Source organism: Rhamphochromis longiceps, linkage group LG3 (assembly GCF_057381845.1).
Source record: "Rhamphochromis longiceps isolate RC_006_pf linkage group LG3, R_longiceps_female_GT1.1, whole genome shotgun sequence".
In the NCBI taxonomy this organism is placed as follows: domain Eukaryota; kingdom Metazoa; phylum Chordata; class Actinopteri; order Cichliformes; family Cichlidae; genus Rhamphochromis; species Rhamphochromis longiceps.
The window spans coordinates 60,001,623-60,023,023 of NC_140559.1; the positions used below are offsets into that span (position 1 = coordinate 60,001,623).

Sequence of the window (21,401 nt, forward strand, 5' to 3'; positions counted from 1 at the left end):
CCCAAAGTGGTAATGACCACTTCAACAAAGAAAGCAACAATAAGGCTTCAACAGAAAGAGACAGCAACGCTGCTAGCAAACAATATCCAGGTAGGCCACACAAACTAATGAAGGCCGCCGTCACTCATGGGCAATCACTGCTCAGTTAAGCACTACTCACAAAGAGCCACACACCAGAAGGCTGGTCATACGCAGCAGGCTGTTCCACACCTAAGCCAGTAGCACACTCTGACCAGCACAGAGGAAATCCACTGGAAACCTCTCCCTTCCTCCTCCACACTGCTCTTCTCCAGCTTATATCACCCCTGAGGGTAATTGGTTGTAATGAGAGCAGATGAGCAGCAGGTGTGACCTAAAGGAGAAGGCAGGGGCAGAGAGAGACAAGGGGAGGGGCCAGAACGAAGGAGGAGGAGAGGGAGAAGACAACACCACGCCCACACACTCCCACAGCCTCCCAGGATGTAACAGTACCCTTGCCCCTGGAGGGGGGAACTGCACCCAGACCCAGGTGGTGTTACCCTTTTCCCTGCGGTGGGGGGAGGCAGACCGCCCCGACTCCGCAGCAGCAGGGAGGCCCCACACTCCAGACCGCAGTCGGACGGCCAAAACTCCTCCTCCTCCTAGCCTCCCCCCCCCCGCTCCAGCAGGCCGCAGAGAACGGGGGTGAGAGAAGACTCAAAACCTCCCTCCACCCGCTCATTGTAGTGTTGATGCATGTGTGTTCTAAGGTGCAATTAAAGCCCAGGAGGGCATGGAGCTACCTGCCAGAGAGCAGCAGGTAAGCGCATAGTCCCTCCTGCTAGCCCTCAATGTCTACGTGTATTTAAAATTGAGAGGTGGGCAACGACGCCAGGGGTGAGGTGTACACCCTGATGGTAATTTGGATTCTGTGTATCGTGCCCACCCCCAAGATCCTATATGTATGTGTAATGAGAGTGTGTGTAATGTGAATGTCTAAGTTGTGGGATAAAATTGAGGCAGAGGCAGCCAGAAGGGGACAGGGGGGGTAGCCTCCTCTGCACCCTGGTGACATACCCCTACTCCAAGGTCCTGCATGTGTGGGTGGTTGTGGTGGAGCGGGAAGAGGGAGGCAGCTGGAGATGGGGAGGGAAGGAAGGGAGGGGCAAGTGACCCCTCCCTGGGGCCAGCTCCCCCGCTGACCCCAGTAGGCACCCCCATACCGCCAGGGAAAGGGGGCCCAGGCCCATCCAGACCAGGGCCCAGTGCAGCAGCGCCTCCCGGCCCCACAGAGCCCGGGACAGTCCACCCAACCCCACCACAGAGAAAACTGCACCCACCCCACCATCCACTCATCTTCCAGACTACATGAGACGATAGACGCCCAGGCTGAGATCTTCCTCCACCTCTCCTGTATCTCCCCCTCCTGCAGAGAGAGTTCCTGAAGAGAGGAAAGCTCCTGCAAGATGTGACAATCTCCCCCACCAGTTGAAGAGCCCCCCAGGTGGCTCGATGCACCGGCGGCACCCTGCTCCAGGGCTGGGCCCCCATGCACCCACCCGCCCACAACCCCGGCAACACACCAACCAGGACCCAAGCCCCCGAGGCCCGGCCCGGGCCCCAGCCCAGAGACGGAGCGCCCCCAGAACCTCACGCCCATCCCGGACCCACCCAGGGGCAGCCAGGCTACCAGGTCAGTAACCCACGTCCGTCAGCACAGACCCTCCCCTAGCCCCGCTGCACGCAGCCGCGAGGAAACAGTCACCTGAGAGCCAACAGAGCCCCTAACCCGACATGACCGCTACCCCGGGTACAGCCCCCCAAGGAAGATGCCTCCGGGGAACCCCCCGACGCCCTAAGCCTGTCCCTACCCCCACACCAATCACAACAGTGAAGGCGGAACCAAACTATGACCCCCCACCCCCACTAGGTGATGAAGCTGATCAAAGGAGCCCAGAGCAATTGATCTAATGTGGTGGCAGAGGCTGTATCAAGACTAATGTAATCTAATAGATAATTTCTATATTGGTTAGAATTAAGATTATTTTTATTTTTCCAGGTCATGAGGACTGTTTTCTTGGCTATGCATAGGGCAGTGAAAACCATATGGGCGATATTCTTTTCTGAAGTGACATTATCTAAGCTGCCCAACAAACACACTAAGGGGGAAGTTGGAATGTTACATTTCAGACACTTTGATAAGTCTTCACATACCTCGCGCCAAAACTTCTGAACTGGTGGACAGAACCAAAGAGCGTGGATATAATTGTCCGGTGAATTGGTTTGGCAGTGTGAGCAGTTGTTGGTAGACGTAAAGCCCATCTTGAACATCCGATGACCTGTATAGTGCACTCTATGTAGTATTTTGTATTGAATTAATTGAAGACTGGGATTTCTAATTAGATGAAAGGTTTTTAAGCAAATCTGAGACCAGAAGTTTAGGTCTAAGTTAACTGATAAATCCGCTTCCCATTTTGCAATAGGAAGTGATATTGATTCTTCTGTTTTAGGAAGCATTCTGTATATTTTGGATAGTAATTTGGGGGTTTTAAGAGTAAGATATTGAACCACACTTGGTGGTGTTTGTAGTTCAACTTGACCCGGTTTAAATTTCTTTTTTACTATGGATTTAATTTGTTGATATTCTAAAAATCTTTTCTTATTGATCCCATATTGTGTAACTAGTCCGTCAAATGAAATAAATTCTGCAGTCTTCAATCACGTCCGTCGGAGTCCCGGTCGGTCGGTCCGGTGTCGGTCCCTGAGTCCAACCTTCAGCACCGACATACGGCGCTCCTCTCTCTCTGTGCACGAGCTGCGCAGTCACGCTGGCAGCATTCAACCCAGCGTGTGCAGGAAGTGAGCGGAAGGGCCTTTCAAAGTAAAGTCTGAATGAAAATTGAGTGTTTAAAAGGGTTTCACTTGTGAGGCACATTTAAAAACGTTTCTCTGTCAGTTTCTAATCCAACCCCACACAGATGTTCCTGCTACTTCATCATCATCACCTGTTACCTGTCTGCGTCTCACCTGTTTTGATCACCGTTCATCAGATCCACTGTCTCTGAAACACACCCGATGACATCATCACATTTTTGGTTGAAAATCATTTCTGTTTGTTGGAGGGGATGATGCCCAGGTGTGTTTAGAGAGGTGCGGGGAATAGGGTGGCATCTCCTCCTGATGTATGACGAGCCAACCCCGACTGATGTGATTGGATTAAACAATCACAGTCACATTTCTTTCCCTGACTGAAGCATTAACATGCTGGTACTTTTTTAAAATGATGAAAAAGGTTTTAAAGCTTTAAAGTGAATTCAAACTACCAGCAGGTTCTCAGCTCCACAGGTCACGGCTGATTCCTTCAGCAGAAGGAATCTGAGTAAAGGAGGAGACCTAATCCCAGGTGAGTCCATCCCAAACATCAAACCTTGACCCACATGATGACACTCAGGACCTCCTCCAGGCTGGAACACCAGCTTTTAGGCTGAGAGGTCAAATCTTCGTGAGCCTGACAAATCGTCAAAGTGCCTTCACCTCAAACAGGAAGCGAAGAAAGAGCCACTGTGACATCACTTCCAGGACACAGGTGTGTTTCATTGCACAGAAGTTAAAGCTGTGCTTTGGTGTCATGACTTAAGGAGGCCTGTGAATTCATTAAGACTAAATTTTTGTTGTTCAACCTCCTGAAGAATTTTAATGCACCTGTGAGTCTCTTACACTCAGGTTTACCTGTCACAGGTGAGTCAGACACCTCATGTTAACCTGAACCCTCCGTCAGGTGTTTAAAGTAGATTGTTTTTTATTTTTCCCTGCAAAATGACTGCAGTCACCGAAACACATTCAGGGATGGTTTCCTTAGAAACCACCATCATCCCAGCCTGCACGTGATGCGTTCAGTGGATATCGGTAAACGGCACGAACATAAAAAAAAATCCACATCGCTGAAACGTTTCTGCTGAGCTATTTGACAACTAAGCAGCGCTGCCGTGTGGCCAAACGAGTGCACTGCATCAGAAATCAAACGAACTTCCAAACCACCAGATTTTTTAGCATTAAACAAAACACTCTTTTTAATATTGGCTTTTATTTCTCCATATACAATCAACAGAAGCTTTTCAGTTATCTTCAGAGGCATTTGTGATGATGAGGAAACATGAACAGATGCGGAAATCCGTTCAGTGTGGCATATCTCTGCGCATACTTCAGTGGTAGACCCAAAAAAATCCTCCACAGCTGATGAACAGGATCTGAAAGTCACGAGAAAAAAATCCAGCAAAGAGAAAAAAAAAACACACAAATAACCAACATGGAAGCAAAATGACCCGAGTAAATAAGTGAAACCAAAATTCTTTGTCAAAGCGAAGACATTTGTAAAAACGTACGAGTTCATGTTTCCCCGTGTGTCACAGCAGAGCAGTGTGAGGTGGAAAGCTTCCTGCAATAGAATGTGAAAGATTGTGCCAGAATCTCGTTGATCCATCTACGGTACTTTGAGATGTCCGTATAGACGTTGGGTTTATCGGGGTAGTTACAGTTATCGTAATAGTTGAAGGAAACGAGACCAACAGCCAAATCGTCGCACACCAGAGGACCACCAGAATCACCCTGTGAGGATTTTAATTTGTCAGATTTTTTTATACGTTTGTCAACAGAACACAAGTTTCCACTGAAAGCACAGAAAACATACCTGACAGAATCCTTTGGTTGTCTTATATCCACCTGCACAGATAACATTGGCAGGAAGACCAGGCCACTGTTTCTTACAGACCTGTTTATCAATGACAGACACGCCCACCACCCTCAGCTCATCAACAGGTTCACCATCACGTTTAGTTTTTCCCCATCCAGCCACCTGACACACTTGATTTTCTTTTAGGTGTATTTCAGCAGATGGAAGCTGAACTGTCTGTACTCTGTGGCCTAATCGAACTTTCTCAGACAGCTAGAGACACAGCATGGAGTTAAATAGAAACATGTTTTTTCATATAGAAGCGTTTATTAAAAATGTAATTATACCACAAATACGTCACATAAAACTGATGTTGCAATAAATATGGACTTACTTGGAGTAACATGATGTCATTACCTAGTTCAATTTGTAGGTAATTTTCATGGATGATTTTTTTTTTAATTCTTACTTTCTGCTGATCAGCCTTCTTCAGATTGTGGTTGCCGAGAGCGACGTGTGTGAGGCCTCTGAGGGAGTAATTATTGAGAGGGAATTTAAAATTTAAACTTTTTTAAACCTGATATCTTGATTTCTCACTGTTACATGCAGGCTAATGTCAGCAGTGCTGTAACTAACGGCTGTCAGAGGTTTGTTTGTTGTTACATATTCCAAATGTCATTAATATTTGATGATGTTAAAGTTAATCATCTTTTATTGTCCCTTAAAATAACACCTGCCTTATACAATAACTTAGAGTGATCTGATGAATAAATACAAGTTTGAAAATGTTTTGTATAAACTTGATGAACAGGAAATCAAACTCACAATTTGTCACAGTGTGCACTAGTGAGCACAAAGTCTTCAGTGATGAGAAAACCTCCACAGACATGTCGACCCTTGTTATCCTGCACTGACACCATGTACGGCATCGAGTTCTCCGGAGCTTTTTCTCCATGAATAATTCCTGTTGCAAACTCTGATAAATAAAAGAAGAAGTTAAAGTCAGTGTGGCTTTTACAGCATTAAGATAAATCAGGTATATTTGAAGTCTCACTGATGTCTGGTAGACATGGTAGAAGACAAAGAAGAAGCTTGTGCAGACGGTGCATGGTACCAGCAGGAACCTCAAGCCGTCCTTTACTCTGTAGACTGGCTAGATAAGACTTTTATACATCACGCATCTTAGTTTGAAGGCTGGACTATCTTCATCATCTCGACTTCCTGTCATGCCAACCGCAGGCTTGTTCTTAGCATTATCTAATGTTGGAATCTTGTTGGTTATGATACACACAGCTGTCACATCTAGTTTTGTTTTTTCCTGTTGGTACATTTAGACTTTATTGGCTCTCATTCTGCAGTTTACAGACATTTTGATCCACCTGAAGTAACCGGCACCGTCACAACCATTAGTGACCTCACGGTGTCTGCTGTGAGGACGGCTCTGGAGACCAGAGACAGCACACACTTAATACATATAACAGTCAGAGACACCACAACACTTATACTGTAAAATGATTTTTACGATTTGTTAAATGAATTTAGTTTAGTTCTGAGTAAAGAAGAGAGGTGTCTGTATAGAAATTTTCCAAGCCCCCCCCCCCCTTTTCTTACAAGAGTGGTTAGCATCATGGAGAAAACAAAAACACGCTAGAGAGAAGAGATTTCATCAGCTGAAAGTGAGATTAAGAGCTGTTCAGTGTGCGATTCAGCAGCAACTCTCAGGTGAAACTGTATTCAACATCATCATACAGGCCTGCAGGTAAAAAAATACAACAGAAAACAAACTGAAGCCTTGCTGGGAAACATCCTATTTTTCATGGTTGGATCAGGGTTCCAAGTAGAGCTTCAACATGCAACAGGAAGAAATGGGAGTGAGACAGAACATTGTTTTGAGTATGCAAAACAACTCTTAAACTGAAACAGGCTGTTTTACAGTCCAATAAGGTGCCTTTAAAGTCTGAACTGAACTCTGGCTCATTTCGATTCCTCAAATTTACAGTTAAAGACCAAAAACACAACTGAATGATTGATTACATAAAATAAAGGTAGTGCATTAAAACCTCAAGGATGACAGGTGCACAGAAATGTACCTGTCCAGCCAGTTCAAGACATTTGTTGCCATGGTAATCTCCGTCATCCACCTCGCTGTCCCCTGGAGCCAGCATCACCCTCGGTGGGAGTTATCGTGGTGAGCATTCTGTTTACACACATATGAGAGAAGGAGAGATGCTAACAGCTCTCTGGCCTAAAATGTTGACGAATTGTCACCTAGCGTAAAATATTACGCTTAGGGAGTGAGAACGTGTTGCCCCACATCTCCTGTGTCCGCACTTTATTCCCAGGATACCTCAGAGCCTGAAGCAGAGCAGCCAAACAACCATATTCGACTCCACCGTCTGAGGGATATCAATATTTTGGCCCAAGACTTTATTGATCTTATACACAAGGGTGCAAAAAGCAGCCCACCCCACCTGAACTCATGGATAATTAAAAGGATGAAAGCCTAGACTCATCGTCACCATCTCCTGTCTATAAAAGAGTCTTTTCAAAATGTGCTTCATTAGTTACACTTTGCTAGTAGCAGGTTGGATCTCCTTTTGCCTTCAGAGCTGCTTCACTTCTTCGAGACACAGAGTCAACGAGGTGTCAGATACATCTTCCACATATTTTGGTCCATATTGACACAACAGCATCACACAGATGCTGCAGACAAATCCATGATGTGAAACTCCAGTTCCACCACATCCCAGGTGCTCTATTCGACTGAGATCTGGTGACTGTTTATACTAAATTCTGACCCGATCATCTCAATGTTGCAGCAGACATTTCAATTCAGTTTTATTCATACAGTGCCAAATCACAACAGTTGCCTCAAGGTGTGTGACATAGTAAGACCCTACAACAATACATAGAAAAGCCCAACAATCAGATGAGCAAGCATCTGATTGCTCATCTGATGCTTGCTCATCAGATGAGCAAGTGGGAAGGAAAAACTCCCTTTTCAACGGGAAGAAACTCAAAAAACTGTTTTTAAATCGGGATCAGGTCTGTAGTTGTGTATTACCAACAAGTTCTCGCTCGTCAAATGTGTGACGAATGGTCAGGCTCCCTCTGCTTCACTTATCGATGTGCAGGGTACCCCCCTCGCGTCGAGAATTGGCGTGCAGGGTCCTCTCATTGAATACTATAGGAAGAGCCTGTTGTCCGAAATCACATTGTAGTGACGTATACTGAACACAATAAATTATATAATGTAAACAACTACCTGAGAAAGTATGGAACGCCAGGACTGCCATAATGAATTAATTAAATACACCATTAAATAATTAATTAAATGTGTCAATAATTAATTAAAATTGGAATTAATTAATTAAATAAATAGTTATGACACATGTAATTAATTAATTATTGACACATTTAATTAATTATTTATGTATTTCACATTTTAATTAATTATTGACACATTTAATTAATTAATTATTGACACATTTAATTAATTATTTATGTATTTCACATTTTAATTAATTATTGACACATTTAATTAATTATTGACACATTTAATTAATTATTTAATGATATATTTATTTATTTCATTTTGGCAGTCCTGGCGCCTGGCTCTCATCATGAAATAATTTTATCTGTCAGCCTCACCCATCAAACTCAGGGGCGGGGTTAACGCTGATCGAGTCAAAACCATTGCTTAGGCCTGGTGGCCATTGTTTCTAGCACACAACAACCGGCATGTGGAAGCTAACAGAACTGAACTTTGAAAAACCCTGTTTGTGTGTCACCAAATACCGTTTTAATATTTTTTAAGCCGAGAATGTAGTGGTTTAATCTTCATGTGTCTGGTCGGTTTGTCAAGATACAGCCTCTTTGCAAAAGTGCTTCGATGATTTCGGAGATGTCTGCCCAGTCTCACGGCAAAGCGTGGGATAGACCCGCTCGCCTCGCAAGCAATCCCACCGACAAAGCGCAGGCCCCGGTACACAGCTGTAGTAACCCCCGCTGACTTCTTTTACTGAGGTTATATTTATCGGTGTTTTATTTCCTGATGTTCTTCTGTGTCCTACGTGTTTCAGTCGCCAATTCTGAATTATAACTAACATTAAAAACGTGTTTAAGGAGGAGAGAGAGCAAATAAATCTGTTTAACATCTGATCTTTGGGTTTTTGTTCAGTAATCAGCGTGACCTGTGTATAAACGCATAAAAGAGATAACGTTGGTGTTTCTGTCATGTAGTAACTGCTGGCTTTAACTGTACAAAGGTTGTTCGACGCTATGAAACACATACAGACTTCATGATGTTCGGCTAATATTTTTATTGTGAATATTAATCATGCTGACCTCGCTCTGTACACCACGCAGCGAGGTCAGCATATCCACGATATCCTCAGCTCCATGAGTTAACACAAAGTTTCTCAGCTGACTATCTAACTTCCAACTATTCCAGAGACGTGAAAATATACAGCATAAAGAAAAGTGTAAGAGACCCAGCAGCAGATTAGAATAATAGTTATACATTTAATAAATCACCAAATGAATCCAAGAAACGAGCAAACCTGTTCCGACAATTTGAGTTTGTATTCCCTCAGCTGCAGACTCGCTGCTGTTTAAATGTTTGAAAAGGAAGATTAGATATAAACAAACGTCAAACATAGACTCAGTCTGCCTTCACATTTGATATGAGACCAGCACGTATAGTGGCTGTGTCCTGTTTTAAGATCATACATGTAAAATTGTTGTCTGACCTCCGTCGATCCAGCCGCTCAGAGTCCGTGGTTACCATGGTTACTGCATAATCAGCTATAATGTTAACAGCTGGCACTGAGGAAACCTACCGGCAGCATGGGTGTTTATGTTTTTCATTGCAAAAGAACCGTCTGAATGGTTAACTGAAGTTAACTTGGATAAATTATAGTTAAGGAGTATCACAGATAACGCCCACGTGAGCTGTGTGACTGTTCACCACTACACTGAAATCAGCAGGCTATTACTGAAATACACGTGCTATATCATAAACTATGATATAAATAGGGAGGTCCTATTAACATGTTTAGTTTTAAAGGACACCTTCCTGCCTTTAGTCTCCTTCATGAGCAGTATTAGTTTTCTTCTAACATCCAGAAGTCTGCACGATGTGTTTCATAGTTTGTAACAAGCCTTTGACAGGTAAACATAACATGACCAAAAAAGAAAAAAAAAGAGAAAAAAAAAAAAAGAAAAAGAAAAAAAAGAGAGAGAGTGTTGACATAAGAGAAAATGCTCTCAATTATGGAGACGGGCAAATGGTTCATTTATGTTTGACGTGTGTTTATTCCTCCCTAAATATCGTCGGTGAAGTTTGCCATGCACGTCAGATTTTCCTGCGCATTTTTATACCTCTGCCAACAGAGACAGAAAAAAAAAAATCACATTCTAACAGACAGCTGGTGCTTAGAATACAGTTGAATAACTATTAAAAAACAGATGATATTTAGATGATAGTTCAGTCTAACACATGTGCCACTGAACCATTAAACGTCTGTGAAACTATGCAGTTATGAAACGTAACTTTAACCTCAGCCAAACCGCTTTGCTCAGTTGTAAATAAAACAGCGAAGTAAACGTGACCCGACAGACAGAACCTGAGTGAATGAAGTCCAGCGTTTAACCACTGAGAGCTAAAACTCAGCTGAGGTTTCAAAGCTGTGTGCCGGTGATTGGACATCAGCCGCTGATGAAGTGCTCTGTAAGGAAACAAGCTCCAGCAGCTCTGCGCTCGGGGAAAACACTATATTTACTTATCTTGTGCAGAAAAATGCGCTGACATTGCTTTATATCGAGTACCGGCTGCCCAGTTAAACTGTGACTATCACCAGGTAACGTAGGCGTGTTTCTTGAATTAGCAGCAGGTGTTAAACAGCTGACAGATGAGGAGGAGGATGCATGCAGGTAAACTGAGGGTCTGTTGAGCTGATCGCTGGTTTCGTGAGAAAAATGTCAGCTCGTTCTTTATGTTACAGAAGGACAGAGACACAAGACCAGGCGCAAAGAGACGATCGTTCGGTCAAAATGAGAATCTGCGAATGCAACATGTGGAACACGGAGAGTGGAATATGTAAACAAACCGGTTAACGTAACCCCCTGGGTGCACTCTGCATGCTAATTGTTAGCAGAGCTAGTGAAATCTCTGAAAACATCTGAGCACTTTTGCAAACATGTTCTATGTTGACAACCTGACCAGACGTACGTCGCGACATTCGCGGCTAAAACACTGTTAAAAGTGTAGCTGGTGACAGAAAAACGGGGTATTTTAAAACTACACCACCACCATTGCTGCCTGTGATTTGATCTGCATTCTGGGATACCTGGCTGCCCCAAGTCTACACAAGCAATCGATTATCTATAATTCCAATTTTAATTAATTATTGACACATTTAATTAATTCATTATGGCAGTCCTGGCATTCGATACGTTTGGGGCCTGTTGGGTTGCACCTGCGCTCACATCACATCACGAAATAAAATGTATAAAATAAAAAATAAAACCACGTTAACCGAGACTACTGCTTCATCATTATCATACTGGTGAACATACAACAGGTTTTATTCTTATATTTATAGTATTTATCTTTTATTATTGATTTATTTTTGATCAACTCAGTGATTAACAGAGTAATGATGAATCACAATTAACAATAACAATGTTGTAGTGCATTACTGAGTCGTGTAAACTCACTGGGTTACATCTCTGTTATCTAAATGAAGACGTGCAGGTGTAGGTGTGCATTCCAGTGTGGATGTGAATGCACACATACATCCTGGGAGCATGAGAAGAGGTCGTACCTTGTTTTATTGTTTTATGGCAGGATAAACGTGGCTGTACCTGTTTTAGGCTAAGTGCCTTTTGTTTAGGTGAACTGTTGGACTTCCAGACCAGCAGGTTTAGGGAAGTCATTTATGGGGTCACCCCCCCCCCCCCCCACACACACACACACAGTATCCTTTGTTCACATGTATACCTATGTAAGATGTTATATGTTAATGACCCTATGCATATTCATGGAACCACAATAAAAGGAGTGCTATTGGGAACCTGGCTGAGAGTCTGACGGAGGTCAAGTGGTGGGACGACACTTGGCTCCAGGCAGGTCTCCCTCATGCATGAGTAAACCAGAGAACTTTGGTGCCTTGTGTCTTGCTTTTTGCTGCGTAGCAGATTGTCCTTAACGTTCCAGCGAATAGGTTCAAGCTACAAACCTATCAATCCATATCAGCCAACCAAACGACAAGTTCCTCCCTTTGTGCTTCAAATCCCTCCCACTCTGAGACAAGGAGCTGAAAGAGAGAGAAAAGAGTCAATTATGAAGAAGAGAGAAAAGTGAAACCCTCCTCAGAAGGTCTGACTCGCATACCTGCAGTTGACCTGTGATGGACTCCAGTTTGGCGTTGACTCCAGTTTGGCGTTCACGTCATCCCTCGCCGATGCCAACAGCCAAGTCTGCAGGGTGCCCTGGAAGAGCTGAGTTAATGTTCGACTCATCCTGGTCAGGCTCTCCAGCTGGATGAGCCGAGGTCTCCCCTCTCGCCGCTGCCTCTGAACACACAAACACAAATTGCATCTGAAGCAGGAGGTGCAGATTTTTTTTGCTATTCTTTTCTAAATCTAGGCTTGATCACGTGGAGGTCTTTGGAAAACTGTTTTGGCCAGCGGACGACTGTTGTCTTGCAGAAAGTCAAATCAAACCTATGCGATACACAATCAATTCACAAGAACACATTATAAAAAATAAGTCCAGTTCTTGCCTGATTTCAAGTGAATTCTGCATCAAAACAGGGTGACAGAAGTAAAACGAGTGCACAAAGCCTCACTTTGTACAAGCCTGCTATTAAAGTTCTCCTCTATGCAGACGACGTTCCTGTTTTCAAGGCACAACTTGGATCTGCTGTACGAATCTTATGGATACACACTAAATGAAACAATAGTGTGCATGACTCCAGATTCTGATCTCTCATCCTAATATGGTCCCAACATAGCAACAGCAATAAAGCAAATGTTGAGGCTTCAAAATACAAAGTCCATAAACCAATGGCTGACATGGGTTTTATCATAAGGGTGATAAATATACAGATTTCAGTCTGTCTTAGAGATTTGATGTTCAATTACCTGCAGATGCACTATACGTGCCTGCTCCGTGGTTTTTCACAACATTTTGCACACCACTATTTATTACAGGAAGTAGGTGAACTAAAACAAGTCATCTTTCTTTGTGAGAGGACCATATTAATGAAACAAACCTCAATGACATCATAGGGATCCCTAAAGATGCTCCTGCTGCTTCTCTTCCTCCTCATCCTAAGCTTCCTTCTCCTTGTCCTCGTCTTCCATCCAATTGTAATTCAACCTAATTATGTTTCTCCCCCTCCTCTTCCTCATTTTGTTGGAGCTGCGAACACAATTAATGTGAATCTGGATTAATTTGTGCAAACAAGAAAAATCTACAGCTTTTTGGTCAGAGGTGCTCTTGTGATTTAAGCCGGGAAGAGTAGATTTATGTGTTGATGCTACCTGCTTCAGCTCTACGACTGAGTGATATTTACACCCTGGCTGGATTACAAACTTTAACCATGTGCTGAACTTTGGCCCAGCGTTGATACCTCTTGTTAGAATAACGACCCCTTCTTAGCTTGTATGTATGATGGTGGATAAATGAAATATACAAAGAAAATTTAACTATATTACAAAAGAACATCTATCTTAGAAACATCAAATGACCGGAGCATAACTTGTCAGCTAGTCCGAAACTAAGTTATACAGGAACAGTCAAAGACACACCTTCTCATGTCACATTTCTATTCATTTTTATATTAGACAATAAAGAGTTATCTAATCTAATTATTCATTCAAAACACTTATGCATAGCTGTATTTTATACAGCTCATACAGAATTCAAAGTACAGGTTCATGTGACTATTTAATGTACGGCTCAGATCTTCAGAGTTTCTAGAGCAGACACAGAGCTCACGTCACAACAGGCTTCAGGCGCCATTTTAGTGACTTTAACAATATATTAAATTTTAATTTCGGTCTAGCTGACATTAGGTTATGTACGCAGCACGCAATTGAACCACATATTTTAGAAGCCAAAGGTTCAAATTAGCTGGGAGCAGCTTCACTTAATTATAACAGTGGTTTTGTTAGGAAAACAGTTTCTGTATACCGGATACTAAATTGCGCTGACGTCAACGGCTAACGTATCTAGCTAATCGCTACTGTTAGCACAACATTAACAGCAAGCTACAATGACGAGTAACAAAAACAAAACAGTAGTAAGGTTTTAATGAAAATGTTTTACCTTTTCCAACAGTCCCAGAATCCAGAGCTTCAAAGTCCAGCAGGTACTGAAGACTGCTATCCGCCTCACTGTCACCGGCCGTGAGAAAGAGTTTTTCTCCCCGAAAGGTCAAGGCCCGCCGCTCGCGCACTCTGTCTGCGCATGCGCATCCCAACGACTGACCCCCTCCGTCCGCTCCCGGGAGGTTATAGTATGACGTGTTCTGACGTCACTCTCTCTCTCCCTGTCATTTATTTGGCTCGAAACACATATTAACAAATTGCTCAGTGATGAACAACTACTCAGATCATTTCCCTAAGCAGTGCGCTTTGTCAAAACGAAGTGTGTGTTCATTACACTGACATTCCGTTCTGCAATTGTTATTTACTTGTATTTTATAATTTGACTATACATACTGCTGGGTGGTTTGTAAAGTTTACAATAACTAGTATTATCATTGTGCTATATTTTCAAAAATATATAATAATCTCAAAAGTAATGCCTTGGAGTAGAAAATAGTAATGCTTTATTAAAATTTAAAACTGAAGTACAGTATTTGAATGTGTGTATTGTGTCTACTGTTTGTTAACTCACCATATTCATAATGGGTTTGCGGGGTTAGGGGTGTGTGTGTGTGTGTGTGTGTGTGTGTGTGTGTGTGGGGGGGGTCTTTAGGCTTTCACCCCCCACCCCTGCCACCAGTATATTTTTAAGAAATTATTTCTAACTTTTATTTGAATATTCAGTTTCCTACCATCTTCTCTTAAAGGGCAATTGCCAGGTATCCCGCCCTCCCCCTTCACACACACATGCACACAAAGAAAACACACAGTATAATTCACAGCCTCGTTATAGTGAATAAATATTTATGCCGTTTACACCATCAAACTTAGATTGCTAAGCATGAAGAACCTTTTGTTCTTTAAAGAACCATTTGTAATAACTGAAAAACCATCCACAAAAAAAAAAAGGTTCTTTGACGTATGATGGTTCTTTAAAGAACCATGAAGACATCTGAAGAACCATTTAAGAACCATAATTTTTCTGACTGTGTATTCAAATCTATTGAGTGATGTTTGAAAGTCTTTCCAGGTGAGTTTGATCCAGGAGGGTCTGAAACCAGAGTCAGACAGAGACTGTGCAGAGACTGTAGAAGGACAGAGCAGCAGCAGAGCAGTCCAGATACACTGATGATCCTCTGTCAGATCCAGAGGGACACACAGGGATGATGCTGGACTCTACATTGTGTCTGACAGTGGAGCTGTTCTCAGAGCAGTTCACTCTGCAGCACTGACAGTCATCTGCACTTCTTCTCATTCCTCTGTCAGTCACTGCTGGATGAAGCTCTCCTCTCCACCTCCTAGTAACATGGCCCAGTCAGAGCGTCTCTACACACAAGCTGCTCCTGCTTCAACCTCTCTGGATCATCAGGACACAGCTCCTCCTCTCTCAGCACACACACCGTCCTGTTTACCATCACCAGCTCCACCTGCAGAAAGAAGAAGGAAGAGCAGAGGAGATAAACGAGTGTTTCCAGAGACTCTTCATCAGCTGTCAGTCAGTGATGCAGCACATCCAGTATAAAGAGCAGCAGGGACTTCAGTGCTGGGACTGTACTAGGACTCATTGTTGCTTCACTTTTTCTAATCTTTGGATTTTTATTGAAGTTGATGAAAATGTTTTTTTTCCCTCCTAGTTTGAGTTTGGACTTTCATTCATTAGAAGAACCTTGGTGTGTCCACTCTGAGCTCTGTAGGAACCCCAACAACAAGCCCAACAATCCAGATGGACGGTTCCAGCTGTTAACTGGAGGAATTCCATCCAAACATCTGCTCTCACTAAATTCTTCCTCACCTACAGACTGTGTTCTTCACTGCTTTAAACTTGGAAATGAATGCAGTCATTGGTCTGCGTGCTGCTTTGTTCAGAGAGCTGATTGGCTGTTGACAGTGTTTGATCAGAGCGTGTCAGCCGTTACCATGGTGACCATAAAGGTCAGAAACAGGAAGTGTTTGTGTCCAATCCTGAAGCCTGTCACCATTCTCCTCTCACAGCTTCACTGAGAAGCTGCAGCTTTACAGGAAACACTGGATCTTTGTTTCATACTGACTGTGTTTAGTACAATACTGCTGACAGCACCACCCACTCACTCCATCACTCTACTGACCTCAGAGTCTCCAGTCTGTAGTCTGGACTCTGCTGAAGATCAGACAGCTGCTTCACATCTGGATCCTTCAGGTTGTTCCAGCTCAGGTCCAGCTGTCTCAGATGGGAGGGGTTGGACTTCAGCGCTGCTGCCAGATAATCACAGCTGATCTCTGACAAATCACAGCGTCCCAATCTGTATAAAGAATGAAAGATGTAAGTTTATTAGACAAAGTGTGAGCTTGAAATCATTCAGTGTTTCATCATCTGTTCAGAGCTGAAGAAGGTTCAGAATATAGAAGTTTAGAAAATGGAAACTCCAAACAGCTGAAACAGGAAGCAGCTTCAAACAGGAAACTGTGCAGAGTTTCAGACTATATGTCCTGATGCAGCCAGTTGGATTTTGGAGATTTGAATCTCTGTTCTGTGACTAAGTCCTTGAATCATTTCTTCCAGTTGGTCCAACAAGACAGACTAAGTATTGGACATGTGTTGTGGCTCCATTAGGGGAGCTTCTAAATGTGATGTGATGGCCCCTCTGGGTCTGTCAGGTCACAGGACTGAACAGAGCTCAAACTGGGCACACAGTTGTTCCAGTCTGGACCAAAGACTCTATACTGGGACTGAGGGACTGCTTTGACTGCACCCACTGGGACTTTTTAAAGGCTCATGTTCTCACTTAGATCATCGATATCTACTTACATTTCTTTCTGGGAAAAATGGGGATTACTTTGCAAACAGGAAGTATTTTCCCCAATAAGCAGCCCTGGATTAGTAAATCACTCCAACATGTTCTCAGGCAGAAGAAGCTGTCTTGTTATGAGGGAGAGAAGAAAAAGATTGAGGCACAGAAACTTGTTGAAAGAGAGATAAAGCAGCTAAAATCAGGTGTAAAAGTAAAGCAGGATGAGCTGAATAAAGAACACTCAAGACTGGCTTGGAAAGGAATGAAGTCCATGGTGGGGATGCAGGACAAGGAGCAAAGATGAATGTGATGCTGAATCAGCAGAAGACTTGGACTCATTTGATTCCAGCTTTGATATCATTGATTTCAATGAAGAGCTTTGTGATTGTAGCAAAGGGCTGGTAGCTCTGAGAGTCCCACTGATGAGGTGTTTGTGTGGAAATCTCTTAGTGGGATCAAAGAAAGAAAAAGCCCTGGTCCTGATGCTGTGGGAGGGAAATGATTGAAGTGTGCTGTGAGGAACTGACTGGGAGATTTTCACACATTTTCCAGTCCTCCTTGGAACAACAGGAAGTTCCCAGCATATGGAAACAAAGGTTAAGTGTCCTATGGCACTCAGTGATGATGGTGCTGTGGCCCCACCACCTCCACCTCTTTGTAAAGGAACTAACTGTAATCTGAAGCTTCAAATGGAACTAAGACTTCCTCCACTAGGTGGCAGTGTCTGATGAGAAAGTGTTAGTGGAGCTGGCCTGGAGTCAGAAACAGGAAGATGCAGGATTCGGGCTGAAATGGGGAAAAGTGGTTAGCACTAGTGCTTTAAAGCAAGAAGGTTGTAGGTTGAAGCTTGTTGGCCTTTCTGTGGAGGTTGGATGTTCTCCCACAGTCCAATGAAATGCTGCTTAGGTTCATTGGTGCTTCTAAATTGGCTGTAGGTGTGGATGTGAGAGAGTGCTTCTCTGTCTCTCTCTGTTGGCCCTGTGATGGACTGCTTACCTGTGCAGGTGGACCACGCCTCTTCCCTATGACAGCTAGGGCACAGGCTGCAGCCCTGTGAGCCTAAGCTGAATAAACAGTTAGCAAAAATGATCCATAGATGGCCTGAAATCCCCCAGTTAGCAGTTTGGTAGATAGCTATGACATGCTAATCCCATCCAGCAGCTGTATTCTACCTGTAAGCTGATCCCTGCTGAGCCAAAGCACTTTTTCATATACAAATTACAACCTTTAATAGAAACCTATTGGTCAGCATCTTATTAGCCTGCTGTTAGCTTCATTCCACAGAAAACTGAGAGAAACTAACAGAGTTGATAAAGAATAAAGAGAAATGTGCTGATTTAAAGCCTTTGAAGTGCTTCAGATGATCTCTGTCCACTTCTGTCCACTCATTCATTCATGTAAGCTTTCTAATGCAGCTTTGATCTTCACAGTCTGCTTCATGAAACTCATTCTAACCCTGAATGTCAGAGTATTCCTCCTTCTCTTTCCCATCATTCATGCTGGCAGTGGAGGAGATTTGGATGTTGGACTGTGTTTTGGATGATGTGTGTATGTTTGTGTTGGACTGCTGTCTGTAAAGCAAACGCACATTTTGCTTTGGATTTCAGTGTCAGACAGACTTTAAGGTGGAATGAAGAGTTTGAGAGTTTCAAAGTGAATTATCCAGTGGAGGATTTTTCTTCTTCTTTGAAGGTTTGAAATGTGAACATTGTTCTGCTGCAGTCAATGGACTAAACCAGAGAAGAAGAAAACAGACTTTACCATGAAGATCCTCAGTGTGGATCAGTATAATATCAGCCTGATGTCTGCAGTTTAGTGTCAGCACAACTTTCACATCATATTCATCTCAGCACAACTAAAACATGCTGACTGACCTCAGAGTTTCAAGTCCACATCCTGGACTCTCCAGGAAACCACACAGATGCTTCACTCCTGAATCCTGCAGCTTGTTGTTGTAGCTCATGTCCAGCTCTCTCAGATGGGAGGGGTTGGACTTCAGTGCTGCTGCCAGATAATCACAGCTGATCTCTGACAAACCACAGCCCCACAATCTGTATAAAGAATGAAAGATGTAAGTTTATTAGACAAAGTGTGAGCTTGAAATCATTCAGTGTTTCATCATCTGTTCAGAGCTGAAGAAGGTTCAGAATGTAGAAGTTTAGAAAATGGAAACTCCAAACAGCTGAAGCCAACAGGAAGCAGCTTCAAACAAACACAACAAGAGAAAAAACTCTGAATGTTTCACATTAAAGTCGTACATTTATCATAAAAACAGGACAAAGACTTGAAAAAGTCGTGTTTTTCCTTCCAGGAACCACAAGGCTTCACTTTTAAAGGTGAAGTGTGAAAGAAATGGACATATTTGAAGTCCAAAACGTTTTTCCAGTCACATTATTAAAGCAGACAAACTACAAGCTCATTTTCATTCCAACAAGTCATCTTCTGACCTGGACTAACAACACTGGTCTCTATGTGCAGCTGGCTGTGAGACCAGTGCTCAGGGAGCGTCTACAAAGTGCAACACTGAAAGAACATCACACACTCATTTGCTTCCATCATCCAACCTGAAGAGGAAACAGAGACGCCTCCCCTTCAAAGTAAAAGCTGCTCCTTTTGGACACAGTATCAAAGAAAGTCTACAGTATAACATAGAAAAGACAGAACAAAGTTTTGGTTGTTTTTAAATTGTGCAGAAATGAAACTACACTAAGCTCAATTATGTGACAGACATTTCATCCCTTGTCAGTTTGGCCTCATCCTGGGCCGGATTATCCAGCACACACTCTGACCACAGGCCCAGGGGCCACGCGCAGCTGGGCTCCATCCAAGAGACAGGAAACAAACCAACACAATAATAAAAAGCACCATGTGATCTTCTTACATCTTCAAGACAAACATAGTAAAAACATGAGCATATTTGTTTCCTGATAAAATGATGTGACAGGTAGAACAGAGTAAAGTGGTGGTGTTACAGCCTTTCTCCCCTCTGCTGCCGAGGCTGTTAGTCTCTCCCAAACTCAGCTACAGGACTTCCAAATGAATGAAAGCAGCAGAAGTGGCTTTACAAATGAAAGAGGAAGAGGAGAAGAAGAGGAGAGGGAGGCCACCCTGACCATCACTCCAGCTGAAAACATCACACTTCCATTAAAGTTGGTGAGGAAATGTTGAGCAGGATGAGCTGCTGGCTAATCTGGAGGCTGTAGCAGCAGCTCACAGTCACAGTGGATTTCCACTCATGAAAAAGCTCTGGCTGCTTCATTTCTCATCTCATATCAGAGACTTTAATGCTTCACTGAAGCTGTACTGTGATGCTTCCATATCCCAGTGAGGCCTCCATAATGATTTCAGCTGTTCTGTACACACACTGTGTGCCCTGTATGGCTCAAAGTCTCTGCAGCCTGTTTTTATCTGCTATCATCAGATCTTCATCATCCTCATTCACATCCCTCACACACTCTACAGCCTCATCAGCACTGACTTCATCTTCACTGACTGATGGAGCACAACATGAACCTGTGGAGGCTGAAACACTGTCCTGTCAAACATCTCCCCATCACCACTCCACTTCTGTCAGCCTTTAAATGAACCCTGCTCAAGTCTGTCACTTCTGTTTGGAGCCAAAAGGAAAAACTGTTGTTCAGTCGTTTGGAAAGACAACATTTCTGAAAGCACTCAAACTTCTTCACATTTGTCTTCAGACACATCCTGAACATTTAGGAACTAAAGAAAGTTTCAAACATCAATCAAAGACCTGAAATATAGAAAAACAACAACAGCCGCAGTCAGTGAACTCACCTCAGAGTCTCCAGTCGACAGTTTGGACTCTCCAGTCCAGCACACAGAAGCTTTATCCCTGAATCCTGCAGGTTGTAGTTTCTACTCATGTCCAGCTGTGTCAGATGGGAGGGGTTGGACTTCAGAGCTGAGGCCACAACTTCACAGTGAGACTCTGAGAGTCCACACCGAGTCAGTCTGTGATGATAGAAAATATAAAATGTTGTGGTATACACCAGGCACAAACACACGCACACGCAGGTATGTACTGCCAATTTCCACATTTATTGACGTTTGTGTTTTGACAGCTGAATCGGTCGCACAGCCTGACAGCTCACGAGTCCAGCTGATCTCCCTCTGGCCGCTCCTCCCCGTCTCACTATAAACACAGCGGAGGGAGACCATCATCAGTACATAAACACCATCAGCTGTTCTTACCGGCCTCGCAGCGCCGCCCTGTTGAGCCTTCTGCTCCACTCCTTCCCTGCAGCTGCGCCCGGGGCCACGCCTCCGCCACACACCCCCACCGCCCGTTCGAGGCCGGGGAGCCGTCCGGCCGAGCCAACTCCCCCCCCCGCGAGCGAGAGAGGAAATGGGCCACTGCCATCTGCGCCCCCGGCCTATGGATCACCTTGAACTTAAAGGGCTGCAACGCCAGATACCACCGGGTGATCCGGGCGTTGGCATCCTTCATGCGGTGGAGCCACTGCAGCGGGGCGTGGTCCGAACAGAGGGTGAATGAGCGTCCCAGGAGGTAATAGCGCAGGGAGCCGACCGCCCACCGGATGGCCAGGCACTCCTTCTCCACGGTGCTGTACCGGCGCTCGCGCTCCGCTAGCTTCCGGCTGATGTAT

The 21,401-nt window shown here is 43.8% G+C and overlaps 3 protein-coding genes and 1 long non-coding RNA gene across 6 annotated transcripts in view; 1 reads left to right on the forward strand and 3 right to left on the reverse strand.

Moving 5' to 3' along the window:
• Positions 1-21,401, forward strand: part of LOC146675501 (protein NLRC3-like) — a 507,908-nt gene that overhangs the window by 17,033 nt on the left and 469,474 nt on the right. The gene's annotated exons all lie outside the window — the stretch shown is intronic.
• Positions 1-21,401, reverse strand: part of LOC146675502 (uncharacterized) — a 59,282-nt gene that overhangs the window by 9,072 nt on the left and 28,809 nt on the right. The gene's annotated exons all lie outside the window — the stretch shown is intronic.
• On the reverse strand, positions 4,345-5,736 carry LOC146675503 (granzyme-like protein 1). The gene is made up of 5 exons (XM_085385644.1): positions 5,682-5,736; positions 5,453-5,603; positions 5,022-5,154; positions 4,646-4,900; positions 4,345-4,563 (listed from the first exon to the last, which is right to left on the reverse strand). Exons 1-5 carry the CDS (start codon positions 5,734-5,736, stop codon positions 4,345-4,347), a joined length of 813 nt encoding a protein of 270 aa, XP_085241770.1.
• Positions 15,013-21,401, reverse strand: part of LOC146675504 (protein NLRC3-like) — a 29,226-nt gene continuing 22,837 nt past the window's right edge. The window contains exons 7-10 of one of the 2 annotated variants that reach the window (XM_085400504.1): positions 20,569-20,745; positions 18,648-18,824; positions 16,111-16,284; positions 15,013-15,432 (exon numbers count right to left, since the gene is read on the reverse strand). In XM_085400504.1, the coding sequence (XP_085256630.1) occupies positions 15,420-15,432; positions 16,111-16,284; positions 18,648-18,824; positions 20,569-20,745 (541 nt within the window). In that variant the 3' untranslated portion in view covers positions 15,013-15,419. Of the gene's footprint in view, positions 15,433-16,110; positions 16,285-18,647; positions 18,825-20,564; positions 20,746-21,401 lie in introns of those variants that run through there. The other variant, XM_085400505.1, reaches the window with a different exon arrangement.

Coding starts and splice junctions, on each gene's coding strand:
- LOC146675503 (XM_085385644.1), bottom strand. CDS start 5,736: ATGCACCGTCTGCACAAGCTTCTTCTTTGTCTTCTACCATGTCTACCA. Junction 4,901..5,021: donor ATGACATCATGTTACTCCAA/GTAAGTCCATAT, acceptor CTGTGTCTCTAG/CTGTCTGAGAAAGTTCGATT. Junction 4,564..4,645: donor CAACCAAAGGATTCTGTCAG/GTATGTTTTCTG, acceptor AAATCCTCACAG/GGTGATTCTGGTGGTCCTCT.